General features: G+C 27.0%; 1 protein-coding gene across 1 annotated transcript; it reads right to left on the bottom strand.

The window, feature by feature from the left end:
• Positions 1-2765: 2765 nt before the first annotated feature.
• Positions 2766-15257, bottom strand: LOC120068084 (probable inactive purple acid phosphatase 27). Its single transcript, XM_039019778.1, has 13 exons — positions 14823-15257; positions 14173-14260; positions 11133-11399; positions 10810-10921; positions 9361-9478; positions 8343-8481; positions 6920-7107; positions 5781-5967; positions 5417-5484; positions 4226-4319; positions 3949-4140; positions 3472-3552; positions 2766-3021 (listed from the first exon to the last, which is right to left on the bottom strand). The coding sequence occupies exons 1-13, from the start codon at positions 15131-15133 to the stop codon at positions 2944-2946; spliced, it is 1923 nt and encodes a 640-aa protein (XP_038875706.1). The 5' UTR covers positions 15134-15257; the 3' UTR covers positions 2766-2943.
• Between the last annotated feature and the right edge of the window lie 1521 nt (positions 15258-16778).

Below are 16778 nucleotides of genomic sequence, written 5' to 3'. Positions count from 1 at the left end.
ATACAAACTCTTTATATAGGATACCCCCGTTCACATGTCCCACATAAATGATCAGGATCAAATCATTTGTAGCACTTTACAACACTTTAACAACTACAAAGCAGGTTCTATCTGTAGTGTCACCATGATAAGGTACCCAACCTTATCCATCTACTACAGACCATTTAGGTTATTACCTAAACATGATTCACCTGTATGTCTCCACATACATGTTTAAGCTACATAAAATAATCTAGGATATTAGTTTATTGGATTGAGTCATTGCACATAAAATAACAATTATTTTATTAATAGCAATTTGTTTCCAGATATTTACAAACTACGAGAATACAAGAGATTTAGAACACTAATCCCAATAGATCTTATTGATTTGAGTTCAGTTTCTTCAACAAAAACATCTACAAAAATAGAAGATGAGGTTCAAAATGAACAACTTGTTGATACAAATGAGAGTTCCGAGCAGGTGAAGACAGATGACAGTGTTCAGGAACAGTTGTCAGAAACAGAACTTTCTATAGATGTTTCACTGAGGAGATCTGTCAGAGATTTGACATCCGTCAGCAAGATATTCAGCTAATAGATATTTATTATTGACTAATGGGGGAGAAACTGAGAGTTATGAAGAAGTCATAAAAGATGAGCATACAAGAGAGTGGATTGATGCAATGAGATGGAGTTTTTACATGAAAACCACACTTTTGAGCTTGTGGAATTGCCTAAAGGAAACTTTACATTGAAAAATAAGTGGGTTTATAGAGTGAAACAGGAAAAACATATCTCAAAGCCATATTACAAAGCGAGATTGGTCGTCAAAGGATTCCATCAGAAGAAAGGTGTTGACTTTGATGAAATTTTTGTTGTAGTTGTTAAGATGTCTTCTATACGTGTAGTTTTAGGTTTGGTAGCTAGTCTTAACTTAAAGGTTAAGCAGATAGATGTTAAGACTATACTTCTTCTTAGGGATTTAGATAAAAAAATCTATATGGAACAATTAGAAAGTTTGACTACAAAGAAAAAGAGCATCAGGTATGTAAATTAAAGAAAAGCCTTTATGGATTGTAATGGGCACTGAGTTAGTGGTACAAGAAGTTTGAGTCGGTTATGGGAGAGCAAGGCTATAAAAAGACTACTTCTGATCATTGTGTTTTTTATCCAAAAAGTATATGATGATGATTTTGTTATATTATTGCTTTATGTTGATGACATTTTGATTGTTGGAAGAAATGTTTTGAGAATTAACATGTTGAAGAAACAGTTGAGAAAATCATTTGCCATAAAAGATTTGAGGCCAACAAAGAAAATTCATGGAATTCAAATAGTTCAAGACTGAGCATCCATGAAGTTTTATATGTCATAGGAGCAATACTTAGAGAAGGCACTTGAGTGATTCAACATGGGTAAAGCGAAACCGGTCAATTTTCCTTTATCCAGTCACTTCAAGCTAAGTAGTAAACAAAGTACTAAAGATAAAGAGAAGGAAGATATGAGCAAGACCTATATGCTTCAACAGTTGGAAGCTTGATGTATCTCATGGTATGTACTAGACCTCATATTGCTCACGCTTCCAAGAAAACAACATTGGGAAGCAGTTAGGTGCATCATGAGATATTTGTGAGGTACTTTGAAGTTCATATTTGGACATGAAAAGCTAGTGCCTGTTGGTTACACTAATTCAGATATGGCAGGAGATCCACACAACCAAAAGTCTACTTCCAGTTACTTGATGACATTTGCAAGTGGTGCAGTGTATTGACAATTAAGATTGCAAAAATGTATTGCACTTGCTACAATTGAAGTAGAGTATATTGCAGCAATAGAGGCTTGTAAAGAGATATTGTGGATGAAGCGCTTTATACAGGAGCTTGGCTTCAAGCAACAAGGATATGTGATATTCTGCTATAATTAGAGTGTTATTCATCTTGATATGAATGTTACATTTCATTCCAGAACAAAGTATATAGATGTGAGATATCATTGGATGAGAGATGCTTTGAGTGATGAATTGTTTGAGCTTAAGATATATACTGATCATAATAGATCTGATATGTTGACAAAAATCTATCAAGAGAGAAGTTTGAGTTTTGTCATTCCATTGCGGGAATAACAAGTTTCTCCACATGATGAAAAAAGGGGGAGATTTGTTGGATTTATTTCACATGTAATGACCCAACATTTGAGGCCCATTAAATTGGGCAAATTATGTTTTATTTAAAACCTTAATAGCCACTGGTTGTTTTTGTGAGAGACACGCAAACCAAAGAGAGAGAAAGTGACATCAGTAAAGATAAATTAAGAGAAAATGAACCTTTCGTTCATCACCATTTTTCAATTGTTTGAGGGTCGATCAGTAGTCTGATCGAGCTAAAATTTTGACAGCCTATTCTTGGTATGAAAGTCTTCAATTTGGACGTTGGAGATTTCGTTTGGAGCTATGTATAATCGGATTTCCAGTGGATAGTTGTTTGTCAATTATAGTGAGATCTTTCTAGTTTCGTCTTCTTTATTGTTGTTGTATGTTGCCAAGCTTGTTAATCTTGAGATATATATTGTGTATGTCTCTGATTGTGACTAGAGAGAACTTGTAAGTACCCATTGTTGATTATAGTGAAGATTTTGACTTTGATCTGTGGTTTTTTATGTACTCCTTACATTGAAGGATTTTTCTACGTTAAAATTGTTTGTGTTCTTTATAGTTGATTAGTATTCTATTAGATTGGCACGAGAGGGGATAATTGTTCCAAAAGATATAGTATTTATCCCAACAATATTAGTCATCAATCTACGAGTACAATCTTCCAATCAAACAAAACCATTCATATACTTGATTAATTAATTTAGTCTAGTTAACAACTTTTTTATTTAAGGTATCAAATAGTTTTGGCTAAAGATCATACTAAGATATATGAACTTGATTATTTATTCTAGATTAGTGATGATAAAAGTTCATGTTTTGGCTGTGGAATTTGAGCTTTTTATAATCTTGAAACTATCCTCTACTTCTCTTGTGTCAGCATTCACCATCTGCATAAGAAATTAAACAAGAAATTAAACTACAAAATTAATTAATGAGAAGTATAGATATTTTATCTAGGTTAGACATTTTCTTAACATCTTTTATCACTTGATTTGGCAAAAAATTGTATTACTATAAAAACACGTAAGAACAATATATTTTTTTTATCTTATATTTATTATTTTCCATTTTGCCCATTTCCATCTCAATTTATTATTATTTTTTAAAAAATAATGAACGGCTTTCCACAACTATTTTGTTGTGTAATTGAATAACAAAATAATGACATGACACTTGAAAATATTATTTTCTACAAGTTAATATTTTATTAATGTTTAATAATCCTTCAATTTATCTAACTAAAGAAAGTCCAACTATTAGAAAAGCTTTTAGGATTATTGACTGAAATTTAAGAAATATAAGTGATTGAAATTCTTAAATTAATATATCATACTAACCTCTAAACTTAACTCATTTTTTGTTGCATGTCCTCTCAAATAACCAAACTTAGAAACCCTAGCCAAACTCCATCTCTTTATCTGCAATATATATGAAGTAAGTTGAATATAACAAAGGAAAAAGAAGAAGAATTTAAAAATGGCTAAAATTATATTTTCAAAAGTATACTTGTTTAGAAATACAAGTTTAATTAGTTCTCATTCTCAAAAAGCTATTTTAAAAACGTTCGACTAATTTCAGAAAAATCTAAACATGTTTCCCATTAGTAATTTTAAAATAGTTAAAAGACGGTTTTATTTATATTCAAAATCACTCGACAACATTCTTTTTCGAACCATTAAAACTTTACGAAAACATTGGAATCCAAAACATTAGTTTAAAGGTAATTAGAAAGGTAATATTAATAACTTCAAAATCACTACTACCAAACACGTTTTTATTAAAATAGTCGGAAACGAGAGAGAGATTTCGAGTACATTAACGAGGGGAAATTGATCAAGCTCGAATCCAGCCATGCCTATGATTGCATGAACAGGAGCAGTATAGTTGTTATGATCATAAATATCAATCCCATTTGCATCTTTGGAAGGTATTGCTTTGCAATTGTCTTTAAACACAGAACATGTTCTCTCATAGTTATGAACATGCCCAAACAAAGCCAAATCAACCTGCATTAATATTCATCTTAACGTATAAGTTTTCTCTCAACTTTTGAAGTTTATGTCTACTTAGTTACTAAATTTTCAAATTTACCTTATTTTTTAGTAGAAGTGGTTCTACTTCATTGACGAAGGCAGGATCAACACTAGGTGGAAATCCCCGTACTGAAGAGTACATGGGTCTATGCCTACATTTACATAACATTAACAAACGTCTAAGAAATTTTCACAATATAATCATGACCATGGTATTCAATTTCTTTCATCATATCAATATTTTAGTCGATATTTCTACATTTTAATGGATTCAATATAATATCGACATAAAGATAAATAAACTTTTTTATTCCATCGTAAGAGAAAGTACACAAAACATAACAAATAAGTTGAAATGTAAAATCTAAAGCCTATAATAAATTAAAATATGTATTATTAGATTATTCTCTAAGTTATGAATATGATATTCATTTGATTTATGAGAGTTTCAAAATTAACGTTACACTTTTATTCACGAGTAGATTTGAGTTTGATTTTCATTTGGTCCTTTAGTTTTAAAATATTATATTACATTTTGACCCTTGAGTTTTTTTTTTTTCTTGTAGTTTCCATTTAGTACATAGGCTTTAAGATTTTATACTTTCTCTATAGAATTTTCGGTAATGCCCATTTTAAATCCTTTGTGTTACTTTTCTATTAACTAACTTAAAAACAATTGAATTAATTATAACTAGCTTCGTTTTTATTAATTTTCAATCACGATTTAAATTAATAAAAAAATTCAAATCATAATTATTTTGAATTAGTTAATTAATTGAAAGTTAACATTAATAGAAGCAATGATAAAACTATAAAATCTAAAAATTTATGATAAAATAAAAATTTAACTCAAAATTTAAGAGTTAAAATATCTAACATTTGAAATACACTGAACAAAAACTAAACTCGAAATTTAAAAATAAAAATTTTATACTCTAAATTATAGTGACCAACCTATGTACAAGATAGGTATATTTGAACATTTAACTTAAGATACTAATTTCACTCGTTCCTACTCAAAAGGATCTAAACAATTTCCCTTTTAAAAAATAACATTTTTCTTACATAAATTATTATTTGGCTTATTATTGAAAATATATGTAAATATAATTTCATTAGTTTTTTTTCTTTAATAAGGCATATAATGAAATAACCTTTTTTGTAAGAATAATATTAAACATTTAATAATGATATATATACTTTAATCTTGACACCCCTTATAGAAATCTCTAAATTTATAAAAACTTACCCGATAAATATGAGCCATGGTGTTCTTGACCTATTAACAGATGCCATGTCATTTTTCATCCATTCAAACTGTTAAAAAGACCAAAAAAAAAAAAAGAAAAAAAAAGAAAAAAATGATTAATTGAAATGAAACATTCACGTTAAGGAAGAAAACACATGCAAGAGAGACACTTGTAAATTATTGAATTTGTATTTTTCATTTTACAGCAACAGTTAATTATGGTTATTTCATTTTTAAAGGATCAAAATGGTAACTTTTTAACTATATAATGATTAAAATGAATTAAAGTTGAAAATATAAAGATTAAAACGAACATTTTAAAAGTACGAGAAGTGAAAAAAAGAGTTTGTATGGAGGAAATTACCTGTGGTGAATTGATAGAGAAATTATGCTCAGTAGAAATGAGAGTGAAGTGAACAGAAGCAATTTCAATAGAATACCAAGGCTTATCTTTATTAGAAATTGGCATTTGAAAATATGTTTCATAAGGAACTCCACATTCTCCTCCTGAATCTGTTAGTTTATATACTGATCCTGATTCAACATAATCCCTACATATATATATATATACTCTTAAAACTTTTAATCAACTTCAAATTATAAAATTAATACTTACCAAAAATATTACAATAATTATAACAAGTAATCTCAGATACTAACTTGTAAGTTTTGTTTCATAGATTAATTATTTGTTAGCATTATGAAATTGATAAATAAAGAAAACGAGAAAATGTAAAACAGTGAAGATCGATAGAAAGATTTACGTGGTTTATTAATAGTGTATTAAATTCGTCCATGAGTAGAGGAAGATTAATTATAGAGATGCTAATAGTGTTAAAAGGTTTACATATGACATTTCTCTAAATCTTATGCCCAAAAAAAAAAAGAAATACGAATACAAATAACATATTCAAAAGGCATTCGAATAGTTGGATATCCTATATTCTCACAAAATTGAAAAAGTTGTTAACCCTATTATACATATACTTTTCTAAAGGTTTATGACATATTAGGAAAAAATATATAAATAAATACACGTTTAAAAGATCTATTAAACACAAATAAAAAAGTTACAAATTTAAATTTGTAACTAGCCCTAGTAAGAATATGGTATTTTCATAAGATTGTGATCATTATGATTCTAACACAAGTCTTTATTGTTGTAGATTTTTTATTTTATTTTATTTTGTTATCTTAACTAATTAATTTTATTTTATTTTAAAAACGTTAATTAAGGATATTTTAATGCGCCTCAACCTTAATCACAGTCTTTCTCAATCCCTTAATTTCTTATTAGATATTTTGATTGGTAATTATTTGGCTTTAGAATTCCTGTCAATTTGAGTCATTGTTTGATTATATAGTTCACTAACATTGATAATTACTTTCAAAATTAGAAATGCAAAACCGTAAATATAACTTTTGAAAGTTTAAAAGACTAAATTCAGAAGGGGTAGTTCATCAATGATACAACAAAATAGAAATGAGGATGAGTATTAATACCTCTCATGGTTGCCAATGGCAGTCATGTAAGGAAGACGAGAAGCAATGGGATTAATAAGATGAAGAAAGAAATCCCATTCAACTAAGAAACCAGTTGCATAGCTTATATCTCCAATGTGAAACACTGCATCTACTTTTCCAGATTCTACTTCCTCTTTCATCCCTTGCACCACAGAGATTGACCCTGCCTATTACCCCCACTAAAATTATTATTCTACTTTTAATACTAATACATTCCCATATTGTGCTACATTTGAAATTATTCCTAATTATTTCACATTTAAAACGATCTCTGTTTAATTCCGAGTAATAATTACTTTTTTCGTATATAATTCTTTTTTTTTAAAAAAAACAAAACTCTCTCCATTGAAGTTTAGTATATATACAGACAAGTTTTGAAAGTATCAAAATTAATTAGACATAGACTATAGAGTTAATGTAAAATAAACCATAAGGAAAATGAGAGAATGGAAAGAAAAAATTAAATTTAAACTTACCACTATTTTTCCTTCCTTATGTTTAAATATCCTTTTAATAATATTTAAAAATGTTCTATTTAAAAATAGGAAAGAAAAAAGATTCTTTAAGAATGTTGGGAAAAAAAAGATTAAATAAATTTTCATTTCTAAAAATTTATCTGAAATCTGATTATAATTTTAGGAACATAAATATTATCTTTATATTTGACAATTACTTTGGTTTCATCTGGTAACAGTTGTATTTTTTTTATTTTGAAATTTATCTTTATTTTCTCTTAAATTTCATATTATGATCCTCAAATTTCTTAAAATAAAACGTCGAATTTCAAAAAATATATTTGAAAATTACTTTTTTAATTTCAAAATTTAACTTTTTTTTATTACATTAATAGAAAATAAATAACAAGACAATGACACTTATACACATAGAAGTAATGTTTATAAATTTAATTTTCAAAAATAAAAAACCTAAAACTAAGACGTCATTTGCTAACCGTTTTGTTTTTATTTCGATTTTTAAAAATTCTGCTTATAACTCTACATTTCACCTCTAATTAAATTTCGAGAAATACTTAGGTGCAGCAGTCCATACTCTATTTTTCTATACATACAAAAAAAAGTAATTCTTTAACTATTTATTTTTTAAAAAAAATTATAATGTTGCACCCAAATTTTCCTTAAATTTCTATGTTATGTATCTACTCATCTCTATCAAAATGTTTCAACAACTAATCCAATTTTTAAAAACTTAAAAAAAATGTTTTTGAAAATTTATTTTTGTTTTTAGATTTGGACTAAAAATTTAAATATTTTTTTTAGAAAAAGTAAAAATAAGATAAAGATGGAACGGCATAAATTAATTTTTCAAACCGAACTCAAATAATTATGAAACGAACCTAAATGGGATATTTTTTTTAAACAAATAGAATAATAATGTTATGTACCTGAATGTAATGCTCAACTGAAGAAGAATCTAAAGGAGCTTTTCCCATATCACCAAATGCAAGAAAATGAAAATCATTTCCTCCGCCGCCGGCCGGCGGTGTCCTAAACGTTGTTTGGTTACTCCAACCTACTGAATCACTGCAAGTTTCATGAAAAAAAAAAAAGAAAAACTAAGTCATATGGTCCGTGTTTTCGAATATGCATTTTGTTACGGCGGATTTAGAACTTACATCTCTATTTTCAAAATCTATTTAACTATTCACTTGAATTTATTGAAGTGAGAGCATAACTCAATAGTAATAGCATGAACTTCTCTAACTATATATAAAGTCGGAACTTTAAATCTCATTTCTTGTATTAAAGAAAGAAAAAATATTGGTTGGTTAAACCTCAATTATTACTATTTAATTTAGGTTAAAAGTATAAGTTAGGTCGAAAATTTGGATCTTTAGACTTTAAGAAATATTTAATAGATTCTTAAATCTTCCATTATATTCTTAATAAGTCATTGACATATATTGAATTACTTTTAAAATTTATGCTTGTTTTCTTCTAATTTTTTATTTATGATTTTCACTCATTATTAAAGAAAGAGTGGAATTTCTAGCAAAACTCTCTCTCTCTATATATATATTTGTAAATTAAACTACTTTCTTTGGCTAGATTTATGAAAAATGTTAGTAGAAAGTGAATAGTAAGATAAAAATTTGTGGATAAAAATAGTATTTATAAGTTTTATTTTGAAGAAGAAAAATAAAAAATAAAATGATTATCAAACACAACCTAAACTTTCAATTTCTTGTTTATCAAGTTTGTGAATTATAAAAAATGTGAATGACATATTAGTGATAAAAATTAAAAGTATAAGAGCTTATTAGGTAAAAAACGAAAGTTTAGAGACATATGTTATGTACGTTTTACAATCAAGTACTTCTCAAATAGAAAATTGAAACTTCGAAAATCTATTTGGATCGATTTCGAGAAAGAAAGAGAGAAAAGAAAAATTAAAAAGAATACCTTCCATATCTGTAGGAATAGGTGGTAGAAGGCTGAAGTTGAGTCATTACTGCTGAATGAATGAATCCAGGGTCATGCCACCCAAAATCCTTTGCTGGACTTTGAATATATGATGCATCTATTACCAAATCAACTAATATTGTAACTTCTTCTAATATAACAAATCACTATATATATTTACTTTAAATTTTTAAATTTTCATTTGATATTTAAATGTATAAAATATATACAATATATATATGTTAATTAAATAATATATATTATCTTTACAAGGTTGTTCTAAAAGTTTCCTTAGATGTCAATATGTGATCATTCAATCTTACACTTTATCTAAGATATATTTGTGGCTATTAAATCTTTTATATTATCAAAGACCAATTTGTGATCATTAGATCTTTCACATTGTTTAAGAACAATTTGAGATCGTTAGATTTGCTTGATGGTCAGGGATACATGGTTGTCAGATCATGTCAAATCATAGAGACACTTTCTTTTCCTAAGAGAATTTGTTCTTCCTCTATAAGCAAAAGAGATGTAATTCCTATTTTATATAGTAAAATTTTTATATTGGTTTGTGGTTTTTACTCTAATTTATTTTTTTTAAAAAAATTGTATAAAATCACTAAGTTATTCTCTCCCTTCTTCTTCATTATTATTCTTCTAAATCTATTATAGTTGCGATTTGATTATATGCGGTCATAATCCTTCTACAATACGTAATTTCTCTAGAGATGAAAATTTATGAAAAAATACTCTAGGGAGTGTTTGACTCCCCAACATGAGTTGAGTTGAGTTAGTAATAATTATCAACTCAACGTTTGACTCACCAACTTTAAAAATTGGTGAAGTTGAGTTAATTTTTTTTATCAACTCACTCCAATTCACCCCAACTCATCCTCCCTCCAATGTTTTCAATGGCTCCACCTATTGACCACCGTAGGCGATTACTTTTTCTAAACTCTAGTGACACACTCCGACAACCACATTTTTGTAGCCAACTTTGACAACCAACTTTAAACTCTGACAATCACCTCCAACGACAACTCCAACAACCACCTTCGTGGCATTAACTCCGACGACCAACTCTAGGTTTTGGTAACCACCTCCGATGACAAATTCTAATGACCACCTTCGTACAAGTAATTTTGATAAACATACTCTGACGACCACCTTCACGCGCTCAATTCCGATGACTAACTTCGGACTTGAGAAACATAATATGACGACAACTTTATGTCACTTTTTTAAAATTGAAGTGATTCTTTACCTATTTTGTTATATGATGTGTTTTACAAATCAAGCATAAAAGTCTTTTCCCCTTATTGTGGAAAATTAATGTATTAAAATAGGTATGCATTATCTCCTTAAAAATGAAAAAAAGAGAGAAAAAAAAAAAGAAGAAATTATTTAAATCGTAGAAATGATAAGCAAATGAGAGAGAAAACTCACTGCACATGTCATTTTGGGAAAAGGTAGAAACTTGAGAGATCTTTGATGTTCCATCTTTCCCATATTGAACTTGTTGAGGATTTTTATCCCCACTAACCCAACTCAATCTCATCTGCAAGATGTTAAATTAAATGTCTATTATTTATTTTCAAATCAATTTTAATAAAATAAAAAATAATCAAACTTAACTAATTTTAAAATTTTGAAGACCAAATTAAAATAAAATTCAAATTTTCAAAATAAAATTGCAATATTTTGAAACGGAATCCAGTCTAAAATCTAAATACATAAAAGTATATAAAAGAGAATATTTGGGGACTCACAGAAGTGGCAGTTGAATCCGTTAAGGAGAGATGTCCGTACAATGGAGCGTTAGGATTGAGGAAAGAGAGAGGTTGTGATCTAAGGTAAAGACAAGGAGTGATAAACCCGCCGCCAAACAGCGCAACTTCCACGTCAGTTCTGAAGTTGATGACGTGGAATGACACTGTGGCATTACATGTTTGTATTACACAATTGTTTCCCACTCTTTTTCTGCACTCTCTCTTCTTACACCGTAGGTAATCTGGATCGCTCTTTAAATACACTGCCTGTCCTTTGCAAAAATAAATATTTTAAACTTTTTTTTTTTTTAAATCTCTTATATTTTACCATTTTCTTAAAAACATCATACTACCTCTTGTATTTAATATATTCTTAAAATATCAAATTTACATCTAATATGTCCATTACATATATAAAAAATGCTACAAACCATATGTTATAATAGACATTAAATTAAACTTTGCGGTTAATAGGCTTGATTAGAAATCTTTTAAAATTGGTGTATCTGTTAGCTATAAAATACAAAAATTAAGGTTCACTAAGAAACAAAACCTTTTTTCTTATAAAATGTCTGGTTTTTAACATTTTTAAGATTCTAAGGTCTATTAAATATAAAATTGAAGTAATTTATAGATTTATTAGACATTTCAAGGGACTAGAGTCAAAATTAAGATATTAGAATTTATTAATCACAATTTTCAAAAATTTTAACCTTCATATAAATATAATTTTAAATACATGGTTATATAATATCATATTAAGTAATACAAATTACAAAATTATTATAATTTTTTATATAATTATTACACTAGATACATAAACAACAAAAATCATTCAATCAATTTTTGTAAATAGTTTTATAAAGTTTAAAAATATTTGTATCTTTCTAGATAAAAATGCGAGAAAAATTGAAATAAAATTAAGTTTTAAATAACCTGTTTCCAGTGTATTTTTCAAAAAATATATATTTATAAATTATTTTTATTTTTGAAAATACATTTAATATTTACTTTTTAGTACACCGGATATAGATTATTTAAAACTTAATTTTATTTCAATTTTTCTCACATTTATATATAGAAATATACAAAAAATTGAAAACTTTATAAAACTATTTTACAAAAATTGACTGAATGATTTTTTTTGTTTATGTATATATTGAAAAGTAAAATTATGAAATATTTCTTAGCAGGTCCAATGCAAGAGTTGGAAATTGATTTTTTTTCAGAAAAATAAGAGTTGGAAATTAAAATAATATATAAAAATTACAAATTTAGTCCTTATATTTTGAAAATTATGACCAATAAATTCTAATCTCTTAATTTTGACTCTAATCCCTTGAAAATGTCTAATATAATTTTAAATGCATGGTTATATAGTAATACAAATTACAAAATTATTATAAACTTTTATATAATTATTTCACTAGATACATAAACAAAAAAAATCATTCAATAAATTTTTTTAAAATAGTTTTATAAAGTTTAAAAAATATTTGTATATTTCTAGATAAAAATCTGAGAAAAATTGAAATAAAATTAAGTTTTAAATAACCTGTTTCCAGTGTACTTTTCAAAAAACATATATTTATAAATTATTTTAATTTTCGAAAATACATTTAATATTTACTTTTTAATACACCGAAAATGGATTATTTAAAACTTAATTTTATTTCAATTTTTCTCACATTTCTATATAGAAATATACAAATATTTTTGAAACTCTATAAAACAATTTTACAAAAATTGATTGACTGATTTTTTTATGTACATATTGAAAAGTAAAAATATGAAACATTTGTTAGCAAGTCCAATGCAAAAGAGTTGGAAATTAATAATATATAAATATATATTAAAAAATTTTAAACAGTCAAAATTTAGAAGAAAATACAAAACTGACGAACCAACATGACGTTAGATGTTGTTTTTAATGAAAGGACTAGCATATATTTAATGAAGAACTAACAAATTTATATATTTAATAAAATATAATATACATGAATATAGAATGTCACTATTTGATTCAACTTCTTTGTAGATTTTTTTAAAAAAATAAAAATGATTTTGAAAATAACAAAAGTGAGTTTAAATATTTTAGAATCCATCTTTATTTTTTAATAAATTTTTATGTGAACCCACGCAATCTTTTTTTATTTGCTTTTCAATTTTACCATTTCTCTCTATTCTATTAATCTTTTTTAACATAATTTTTTTAATTATATGACATTATATTATCTCTTATTTATACTAGTAATGATAAAAGATTGTAATTCATTTTTTTATTACATCCACATTGTTCTTTAATAAAATTACAAATCTTTATAAATGTTTTTAAATATTGAAGTGATTAAAATTGAATATTTGTATTCAATAACCATATACAAACAAAATTAATCTGTACTCTTCTAATAAAAATTTATTTTAATCACTATTTTAGTTGAACCTAATTTTAATTTAGTTAGTTATGGCTCTTCGAGACAAAAGTACTCATAGGAATCATGCTAATTCCCATGTTCTTTCATTAATCTTATATTAATTATTTAAATTATCTAAAATAGTATAGCTCAACTTATATAAAGTTTGTAGGTCAGAATTTTCCAAAATTTTTAAATGATGGACGTTTAGACTTCTTTAAATGAGTATATGATTCGTATTATTTGCAATTTATTTATTTTATCGAAAGTCAGTTAGTAACATAAAATTTGAACATAATTGTTATAATAGGTCAAGGTTTGAACAAAAAAAATCACAAAATCATTTAAATTTTGGACGATTTTCAAAAATAGAAAAATAAAGGAAATTATTTATACAAAATAATAAAATTTAATCATTTTAGATTTCTATAAATTTTATCACTCATAGATACTGATAAACTTCTATCAACCTCAATTAATGATAGACTTCTATCCGTTTTTATCACGAATAGACATTGATAGCAATATTTTTCAATATTTTTTTACTATTTCTATAATTAGTTTGACATTTTTTTTATTAGTGAAAAAATTCCTAAATTTACCTATGTGTGTATATATTTATTTACCTTGACCGGATAATGACAAAGTAGAGGAAGGCTACTTAAATCACCCGTTTGAAGATAAAGACCTTCATTCTCTGGACAACCATCAACACTGTTCAATAAATAAACAAATAAAACAATTTAATATCAATCAAAAGATCGAAAAATCTAGAGATATATTTAATATTATTCGACATAGTACATTATTGTAATTATAGAACGAAGTCATGTCGAACAAATCGATTGTTGTATCGTAGAATGATCACTATTTTAAAAGTAATTGTGGCACGACCATAGTGTTAATCTTCTCACATTACTTGTTTAAAGGTTAACACAACACATTTGAGTCCTTAATAGACGAGCATTTGTTGGAAAAATGTTGGAATCAAGAAAAACTTAGTTCATAGAAAATCAAAGAGATGGAAATAGAGATAATTTTTTTCCTAAAACCGAAATCTTTCCTTTTTTTATAGAAAGCTTCAAAAAAAAATTTTAGATTTGCAATAATCAAAGAGTAAAAACGTTTGTAATGGTAGAAATTATTTGTAAAAGTCATAATATTAAATCTATAACGTTTGGGTCAAATTGTCACGTTAAACATTTTAAAACTTGTAAATATTTTTTGACAAGTCATTCTCAACGGTAATAATAACTAGAGATGATAACATACGTACTTTGCATTTGATGGTGTGATCACAGCAACCCAATGATCTAACGATGGAATTGAAACTCCGCTAACAGTAACATTGATGAACTCGTCATTTGAAAGGACGTTATTCTTGGATTTGGAGATGACTTCAAGTTTGATATAAGGGTTTAGATTTATTGGACAGCTTGTTAATTTTCTTCTATTGAGCAACCGAAAATCCGATATCGCAGTATAATTACGATGCAATTTTTCAGAGTCAACAACGAATGGATGCAATGAGGATGATGAAGAATAAGATAGAAGGAAGAGCGAAAGAAGGTAGAGAAGTTTGAACATGATGAGACTAAAATTGTTAATTGAACAAGAGGTAACGAGAAAAATATGGGGTTTTGATGCTTTGATAGTTGGAATGAATTTGATTTGTAGAGAGGAAAGAGAAGTGAGATGGATTGAGTTATTTGTGGAGTAATCTATTTATGGTTTTTGCTCGTTCAATATCGTTCCTATAATTTGGCTATTAAATGTATTCATAATTGTTTTAAGATGTGGTGAGAGGGGTGAGAGTCGACTTTTGATACACATTACTTTATTAAGATGGTTGTATTATATTTGAATTGTTAAAGTGAGCTTAGTTTATTTAACGATAATTGACATTATCTTTGTCTCTAAAAGTCGAAAGTTGAATTTCTATTCTTGCCGTTATGATATATACTAAAGAAACTATATTAATTTTGAGTTGAGGTAAAAACACTACAACAAGATTGATTGGGTTTCAATGATACCAGAGAAAAATCAAATTGAAAGAAATGATTGGGTTTCAACGACACAAGAGAATAGCCAAATTGAAAGAAGGAGAGAGAAAAAAGGTGACATAACAGTAATAAATAATGCATGTCTGTTCATAGCCAAAAAAAAAAAAAAAAAAAAACTAATCAACGACTGGGTGGAAGTCGACCGAGGTCAGTGTCTGCTCTGGTTCACTTTATGGTCTCTATGGTTCGTGCTTGTGCTGCCTCCTAGCGAGTTGATATTCTTGGTCTTATCTAGTGTGTTTACGAATGTTTTTTCTTTTTGAACTTTCCATTGTTTTTTGTTTTGCTGTTGTCCCTAGTTTGTGGGGTTTTGGTTTCTTTTCCCTAACTTTTCTGATGGTTGGCGAGTTTTGCGTTTATGTGTTGATTTTGTTCTTGTCTTATCTTATAGGCTTTGTTTTGGTTTTGTTGTCCTGTCTTTGCTTGTGCTTTGTTGCTTTGATGCCTTGATCTCGGGCTGTGGGATCCCCTTGTCATTGTATAATAATATCACCTATTCTAAATTAAAAAAAAAAAAAAAAAACTAAGATTTTCGAATTTTATGATTTTTCCTATTATTTATATGGTCAGATGATCAATAATACCTTTCTTGCACTGCACTATGAGGTTGAAAAAAGTATCACATTTTAACCTTTGAAATTTTGAATTTTTTTTTTCAAAGCAACCGGCAAAAAAGACTTTCTCTGTTAAATCTATGGATAGAAAAGTTTGTATATATTTTTGAGAATTGCTTAAGTGAATAAATCCAAACACATGCGAAAAATAGATTTAAAAGTTAATATCAGTCAAAATATCATAAATGAAAGAATAGAAAATTTTGGAAAAATATCATAAATGAAAGAATAGAAAATTTTGGGAAGTAGAGTTAGGAAGAGGTAGATGATAATAGATGATATGATTCACGTGTTACATATCTTTATTTTTTACCATACACGTGTTTAATTTTTGTTCACATGTGCAGATGTAAAATTTTCTATCTATGAGAATTTAATGGAAAAAAGCCCACAAGGCTGGTTTTGCTCTAAACAAATTTCAAACTTGAAAGGTTAAAATGAAAGTCATTTAATGAGCTTTTGTATATAATTGAAACTTAACCTCATAGTTTGGGGTGTTTTGTTTTTAGTTATGATTTAATTTATTTCTTATTAAAGTCAAATTAATTTATGTAA

Source organism: Benincasa hispida, chromosome 12 (assembly GCF_009727055.1).
Source record: "Benincasa hispida cultivar B227 chromosome 12, ASM972705v1, whole genome shotgun sequence".
Classification (NCBI taxonomy): Eukaryota; Viridiplantae; Streptophyta; class Magnoliopsida; order Cucurbitales; family Cucurbitaceae; genus Benincasa; species Benincasa hispida.
This window is presented reverse-complemented; position numbering and strand designations above follow the sequence as displayed.